The 8,309-nt window shown below is 40.6% G+C and overlaps 1 protein-coding gene across 1 annotated transcript in view; it reads left to right on the plus strand.

The window, feature by feature from the left end:
- LOC104545986 (solute carrier family 22 member 23-like) overlaps positions 1–8,309 on the plus strand; it is a gene marked incomplete at both ends in the record, with an annotated part of 97,277 nt that overhangs the window by 17,841 nt on the left and 71,127 nt on the right. The window contains 2 exons of the mRNA XM_010191299.1: positions 616–719; positions 6,132–6,286. Of these exons, the coding sequence (XP_010189601.1) occupies positions 616–719; positions 6,132–6,286 (259 nt within the window). The remainder of the gene's footprint in view (positions 1–615; positions 720–6,131; positions 6,287–8,309) is intronic.

Raw genomic sequence — 8,309 nt, forward strand, 5'->3', positions numbered from 1 at the left:
GGACCTGGCCCTTCCGACCTGGCCCAATAAGCCATGATCTTTGTCAGTATTCATACCCTTCCACCACCTGGGGAACGGTGCTTTTCTGAAAGCAAAGGTGTCTTGACGCTTTGTCCTTGGAAACCTGAAGCTAACAGCCATCAGGGGTCTGTGACAAAGCAGTTGCTTTTTCCTGCTTTTCCAAGCAGCCCTGAGGAGGTCAATTGGAGATTTTGCACTTAAATTGTTGGGCTTGCTGCCGGTGGGCTTCATAGGGCTCTGGTAGTAGCTATCTGGGATTGCTGCGGTGAGAAACTTCAGGTACGCCAGTACTGCCAATGTCTGATGGAGATATAACCATTACTCTAAACTCATGTGATCTGGAGAAGGTTGGATACTGTAATTTTATAATTAAGGATCTGATAAAACTCACTGAAGTAAACAAGTCTTTAATTTGCTTATTGTGATCTGAGTTTTAACTTGAGGGGGAAAGCTTTCCTCTGCCACTTCCATGCATTCGTGCTGGGATTGAAATTTGGAAGAAGCTCGACACCAATGTTATTACATTTAAACATCTAAGAAACTAATTTATTTCATTTTATCTGTCTTTTTTTTTTTTTTTTCCCCCCCTTCCAGTGGGATCTTGTTTGTGATTCTGCCTGGAAAGTCCACATTGCTAAATTCTCCCTACTGGTAGGATTAATCTTCGGCCACTTAATAACAGGATGTATAGCTGACTGGTAAGTGAAAAATTTTTTTCATACAATGCAGCTATAAATAAATAGCAATAAAGTATTAAATACTGTTTTAGTTTTCTTCTATTTTATATTTATGAAGAACCTTTGCATAATGATTTTTCAAGTTCTGAAAGAAGTATGATGAATAAACAGTTTAAAACTGTGTGTTAATTGCTTGTACTGAGTAATTTATATCCAGGTAAATAACATGAAAATAAGGTATTTGATACTTGACTTAGTTATTTCCTGCTGGCACAATTTATTACAGCTGTAATGCTAGTACAGAATCAAGGAAATAACTAATATGTAAGTGAAGCCTTTGATTTAGGGTTTTGTTAGTTTCTTTTAACAGAGAGATAGGGCCAAAAGAAATTGGAAGCAGCATTGATTTGACTGAATAGAAGACTAGTGTAATGCCAACCTTGTACTTGCACAGTATCTGTTTGGGGTTAGAAGGCTGTTTTTTTGTAAACCTTTCCACTGTTCTATTTTTAATATTCTTGTTAAGCAAACATTTTGATATAGTGTTAAGGAATCGCTGATTTGTGGACTGTTAATATTGGGGTATTAAATTTAAAAGCATAGAGTGCAATTCCTTAAACTGCAGTAGTGAAAACATTATTGGATACCCCAGTTATTCTGAGAGTTCAACATTTATTTAATGAAAAGGTCTTGTAGTACAAAAAGGGGGAGGGGGGGAGTAAAGGCATGGCTCAAGTGACTTCAGTGGAAACTTGCAGCATTTGAAACAATAGCTCTGCAATGTTGTCCCAGTCATTTCAGTGGCTTCCAGCACAGTTGCCAATGTTGGTGCCTTACATGGCCCCAAGTTAACTCTTTTTCCATTCATTAAAACAGGAAAGGAAGGAGAGTTGCCTATTAGGGAAATCTTACAAAGCTTCAGCAACTCACCAGTCAGTTGGGAGAGAAAAGGCCCCCTGCAGCTGTGCAGTAATTTGGCTCAAACATTTGTAGCAAAATTGCATCTTAATTCTTGAATAGTTGCTAAAATTCTTTAGGCAAGTGAGGAATCATGACTTTTCAGTGAAGGAGGGGATGTGCATGATGAAATACAGTGGAATTTGAATAAAATACCAAAGTAAAATAGGGCTCTAATAACACATAGAAAGTATAGTGGGGAAATGAGGGATCTTTCTTGGCTTTCCTAAAAAGGAATCAGTGTAGAGAAAGCTGACTTACTCCCAAGTTAGGGAAATGCTGGTATAATTGACAAATAAGTCACAAATAAGTGAACAACTTGTTGCCTAAGGCACTGGCTTCAAGAGAGAAATGCAGTAAGCAGATTTATTAGCTCTCTGCCATCAAAAGAAGGAGCATCCTGCTTTTCCATCCAATTCTGTCCCCAGTGTGTACTTTGTGCTGCCATGTGTGCTTGTTGGACTCCTCTGCAAGCTGCTTATCTGAGCTAATGCAGCATAAAATTACCCTGATATAAAAATTAGGCTTGGTTTAGGTTGATTTGGGTTTTTTAGTGAGTCAGAGGGCTTAAGGAGAATCTAGTTTCCAAGTGCGGTGCAAAGGAGAAAAAGGGTAATGTGATGGCTGGAGAGACTAGTGAGCCGTTTACCTTTGCGTGGGTGACCAGAAATGACAAGGTTTGCTGCCACCAAAGCCAGTCTTCGTGTTCTTCTTCAGTCCCAATCCTAGCCATCTAATGTAACTGACCCAGCAGGGGTCCTGGACTGGTTAGTCTTTTTGTAACTTAGCAGTACCATTTGGGACTGGTAAAAAGCTTAAATGGGGATTTAATTAACTATTTAATCACAACATGAGTTTCCATTAAGGCAGGCGGTTGTGTGGAGAGACAGATACAGGCACAATCTCTGTTGTAAAAAGAAAAAGAGAACAACAAAAATATCCCAAGCAGGAGAGGAGGAGATTAAACAGCAATGTATAAAAGTGTTACAAACTTGCAAAATCTGTTTAATTTCACTTATATACCACTGTCTAGTTTAGATTATTAGAAGATACTTTGGGTTTTTTGTAACATTAGGGTTTGGGGCTTTGCTTTTCCTTTTTGAAAGAAAGCTTTTAAAGCTGTACGTGGCAAAGGAGTAGTGTGTATTAAGGTAATTTGCTAAGTAAACGGAGTGGTCTACATTCAAAACATGGTAGGTGTGCAAGCTTGGATAGCTCTATGTAGAAAATCTATAGGAAGAGGGTCTGTAAAGATGTTCAGCTGCGTGAAGACTGATTATGCCCAATACCTGAGTAAGTTATTTGTTTGAAAGGCAGACTGCTGGCAGTTTTGCCTGCTCTGGGCAGAGGCTGTTGAGGTCTCTGTGGAAGGCTTCCTTCTGGAGCAGGAAGACTTGATATTCATGCATCACCAAGAGAGTAGGTGTTGTATTGCCTGATTTAGCCCCTGCTTTGCACCTGCTCTGATATTCTTCAGAGCCTTTGTGCCAGTTCAAGTCCCAAAACTTGCAAAGAACAGCATGAGAAGAGCAATTTGATCAGCTGGAAGAGCAAAGCTTAGTCTTCTTGGGGTGGCAAGGTACAAGCATGGGAGTATAGGAAGAGTAGATCTTGTCCTCAAGCCATTCACTTTCCCCCTCTGATGTATCTCTGACTATGTTAGGAGTATCTTTTTGATATGCATCTGCATATCATCACACTGTGGATTTCAGGTTCTTCAAAAGCCTAGAGTTGCTTGTATCCTGAGTTATTTACCTGTGCAGGTAGCATTTAGCATTTGATCTAGATAATGGTATGCAGTGTAAGCTGAGATTTTTGTGGCACAGAAATTTCTCTCTGGAATAGTTTGGATGGCAGCAGATAGCATCCCAGGGCTTTTTTACCAGGAAGATTGTGTATGGCTTAATTTCTCACAACTATTTCCATATACTGTTAGTCACATAATTCCGTCTACATATAAAAGGCTTTTTTAATGCTCTGAGCCACCGTCCTGTTAAAACACTGTTGGATCACCAAATATATGGCTGATTGCTGCCCTGGAATTTTGATTTTTTTTTTTTTAGGAATGTGCTGCATACCTTGGTGAGGTAGGAGATGAGTTTTGTGTCTGGGAGGAGGTCCTGATGGTGCCTCTTACCAGAGAGTTTGTCTCACCTCAGTTGGCTTTCACAGGCCCGGGAGGGTCTTGGATTTCTTGGTTATGTGTTTTTTTGTGGTTTTTTTTGTTTGTTTTTTTAATTATCAGCAACCATTCAATCACATAACTCATATAATGGTGCAAGGATTTCTATGTCCTAATGATGGATAACCTCAAGTACAGGGAGTGGGAGGAGAGGAAGAAGGGAACTGATGTATGCTATGCATGAGGTCTTTTTTAATCAACATTAGGGGATGGCAGGTCAGGCTTGTGATGAGAATTAAGTTCCTAATTCTGAGTGTTTGCATAATGCCTTTCATCTACAAAACACTTCCACAAATACTAATTAGTATGTATTACTGCTTGGCGATTACGAAAATAGGGCTGCGAAAGTCTGCACAGATCACTGATAACACAAAGTTCGTAGGGTTTTTCCTGTATTCAGGGTTTTATATGAGGTACGTCCCCTCCCTCCCCAAGTGCTGTGTGTTCTGTAAATATAAAATCTGAAGCACACCCAGCAGTAACTGCCCCAGTGCCCAGCATGTTCCCAGCTTTGCATATCACAGAGGCAATGATGCCATGTTCCCACCTTCAGCTCAACAGCAGCTCATCTTCTGGTGGGCTAGGTTTCTATGTTGGCTAAAATCAGTCTGCTTTGACCTTGCTGTCTTCAGTTTGCATGTTGGTTCTTTGTTTTAAAAACATAGAATGGTTAATGCTAAGGAGTTAAATCTTTGAGGTGCCTCACAGATTATGCTGTAGCTGGAAAAAAATAGCAAACTTGTCCTCATGCAAAGAGCCATGACATGGCCTTCTTAGGTGGGACTTTGAAAAAGGGTGAATGGTGACACGCATACTGGTGCACTCTTCTAGTTCCCAGAAACATCAAAAATTTTAACCATGTCTCTTTTTCAGCCTTTCGCCCTGTATCTTATTGTTCTTGTTGCATTTTAAGTAAAGCAAAGTTCAATTTTTAATTGTGAATGCATATATACAATATACTTTACAGCTGCTGGTAACAATCTGCTGAAATAATTGAATAGAAATTTTTCAGCATGTGGAACTTGACTAAGTTGTGAGATTTAAATGCCCTTTATTGTGCTGACATTCAACCTGATGGCTGGCTTGCAGCTGACAGACTTCTTTGAATGGATCTGTGAAAGCTGCCTATGAAAAGCAAGTTCGTATATTCTTTGTGGAAATGGCATATGGAACTGACTAAAAGGGATCCTCAGTTCCACTGGAAAACTTGTGGGAGTTGACAAGTTGAAAAATTTTGGAAATCTCCACATAAAGATCCAATTCTTGCTTAAAAGTATCCATGTGCTCTGGTGCTTTGTATCATTCTCCTTGCACAGGAAGAGGGAGGGAAAGGGGAATTATAAGCGCTAGGCAAGTGAGTAAGAGATGTAAAAATCTTATATTCCTTTAGCATAGAGGAGCTAAACTCCTCAGCAAGTACCCCCGCATTCAGTGGCAGCACAGCTTTTGCTCCTTGTCAGCACTGCACCAACATATGCAATTACAGGTTGCATCTGCAAAGCCTGCCTGCAAAGAAGGTCTGCAAATCCTCACACCCACATTACCACTAATCATTTTTGGAGTGGTTTCTTCCTAGTCCTCCAGTTGGGCTGGTTTTGTGAATCTCATCAGCCACTGTGAGGGTGTGAGGTGAAGGGATTTGGAAGCTCACCATTCTGTGAGCGTTACTATCAGCTCTCTGAGGCTCAAGGAAGTGACAGGAGCACTGCGTAATGCTTGGTCTGTGTTTGTTAGACTTGCCTTCCACAATGCAGCCAAGAAAAGTATTTTCCTGAGCCCTCTCCTCTTGCAGATGAGGCTGAGAAACACATCTGTTGGGAAGAAGAGAGCTCTGCAGTAAGCTCAGTGGTTGTATATTATGGAGAAATAATAATATACAATATTATAGATAACATTTAATAACATATATTCTACTATACTACTACAGAAAGCTCTGATAAGTTGTTTTTATTCTCCAAGTTATTTGTTTACGGCCTTACTGTAGTTCTTAGATGTTTCCTTGTTCATCTTTGATATTTTGAAAATGATCTTTAAATTGAGTAGTAATACATCATGTGCTGCCCCTGCTTAATCCCATTGAAGATGATTCTGTCAGTGCAAAGCTGATGAAGGAATCTGAGGTTTAGTAAGCAGAAAAAAATTACACAAATGAAACCAGCATTAAAAATGGATGGTAATATTTGGAATGAATTGTATGACTTGTCCCCCTCTTTTCTTTGGTAGTTGTTATGTCCATCTAGCATTATGGCCATCTTGGTTTTTAACACTATTTCTCTCTACTTCCTTATTTTTAGGGTTGGTCGACGGCCTGTACTGCTCTTCTCTGTCCTATTCATTCTGATATTTGGTCTGACTGTGGCACTCTCAGTGAATGTGACCATGTTCAGCACACTCAGGTTTTTTGAGGGGTTTTGCCTGGCTGGAATAGTCCTCTCCTTGTACGCACTACGTGAGTATGCCTTCCTCACACACCCAAACGTGTCTTTATCGTATACGTTGTTTCCTATTCTCTGTCTTCCCACTTTCATCCAAACAGGTCAAACCAGAGTCATATGGACTGAAAAAGCTTTAGCTTGAGTTGCAGCTGTCTCCTTAGGTGGCTACAGAGCAGTCTGTGAAGCTGTTTGAGAGCTCATTTTAAGAGAGTTATAAGGTGTTTTGGGTTTGCTTGTTGTTATTTAAACCTAAAAGTCAGCTGTGTCATAGCCATAATGTGTAATGGAAATGGATTTCACCTTGCAGTATTTTGTTCAGGAAACTACCAACTTTTGCTGCCTTTAGCAGTACATATTCTGGCACTCCTTCAGAAATCCCTCTGTTTCTTGCAGCAGAGGTCCCATGTCCCTGCCTCAGGATTGTAAAGTATGGCAAAAATATGTGAGAAGAAAAGCCTGACGTTCTTTCATCAAGTTTATTGTTGTTGCGGTGGTTTTTGTCTTTTTCACAAAGCTATCACTGAAGACATTACACTTTATTGGGAAGTGATTTAACCTGTGTGAAGGGGGCTTCAGCCATTACCAATATGACATTCAGCTGGAAACTAGACTTGTTGGGATTTTTCACAGCCCAGTGCAACACGTTAGTTTTTCTTAGTTGGTGTTTGTTTTTTTTCCTTTTAAGAGAATCATTGTAACTGAAGATTTTTGTGAGGAAGTACCATCTGTGTAAAGGTTTCATTATGGGCCATCTGAGATCAGAGAGAGAGCATGTGTCACCTTGGATCAGACAGTAGCTTGTCAACTGAGGCTTTCATTCAGCAAATGGGAAATCTCGGTTAGTTCATGCTCTGCTTGATCCAGAGCAATGATTTGGTTCTGATTCCTCCCTATAATTCAAGTGTTTGCTATAACCACTGTATGTCCATGTCCATTGCAAATGGACAGCTGTCTGGATAAACACTGCACAATTAGAGCTAGTAGGCATTAGGAGGGATCTGTGTGAAATTAGCTGCAGCCTGAACATCAGCGTACTTCTGTGAAAGTGAGAAAATGTGAAAGATGGAGCACGTACAGCTCTGGTAAATCTTCTGATCTTCTGGCTGGGGAGTTGAGGGGAGTGGATTTTTCTGTATTAAATATTTTCATTTAAACAACAACAACAACAAAAGTTATCATCTTGGTGTAGAGTTGTGGGAGACTATTAATCCCTAAGTGAATGGGAGGAACAATGGCATTTTTTTGTTTTGTTGTTGATTTTGATGTTAGTATTCATAATCTGTTGGTAAATCTAAATTGAGAGGAAACCTATCTTTCCTTTTCCGCTACAATCTGTAGCATACCATTGCACTTCTTTGTGAAGTCGTCTTCTGTTTCGTAGCCCCTCTTTCCTTTCTCTTAGTGCCCTTGACTTCTTCCCCTGGAAGTTTGTTGCCCCTGATATTCCAACTGGCTGCCCTGAGCAGAACATTGGAAAGTGGAAATTTTGGCCTGCTAGACACAGTCATTAGCCCAAGTTTTCAAAGCTACTGTGCAGAAGCAAACTGTATAGGCTTACATAGCCTGAAAAGGTAATTAACCTGCCACAAGGATCCTTAACACTGTGTTGAGCTTGCTAGTTGGGCTTGGATTTATGGCCTGCCTAAGGGAAACTGTAAATAACAGTCCTGGGTGCTTTGGGAGTGGGAAGAGCACCAAAGTGCTCCCTTGAAAACAGAGCTGCCAAGGCTGAGTTGCCCTCACTATTCAAACCACACTCTTCTCAATAGCCTAATGCTGTTCTCCTACCTGTTTGCCCTAACACTCAGAGTGAGTCTGGGGATGAACCTTGCTTTCTGTGGTGGGACAGAACTGAGCCCGAGCCTCCTGCTGTCTCCTCTGTGGACTTTCCTCGGTGTTGGAAGTGAGCTAGCTTCTTGTGGCCTCCATGTACACCCTCTTGACTGGAGCTGCTCAGGACTTGTCTAAATAAACCACTTTTTTACTGTTGATTTGTTAACCTGGAAAGTTTTCCTGCAGCTGCTGTACTTTTGTAGG

The sequence above is a fragment of the Mesitornis unicolor genome, unplaced genomic scaffold (assembly GCF_000695765.1).
Source record: "Mesitornis unicolor isolate BGI_N332 unplaced genomic scaffold, ASM69576v1 scaffold16820, whole genome shotgun sequence".
NCBI classification, from domain to species: Eukaryota; Metazoa; Chordata; class Aves; order Mesitornithiformes; family Mesitornithidae; genus Mesitornis; species Mesitornis unicolor.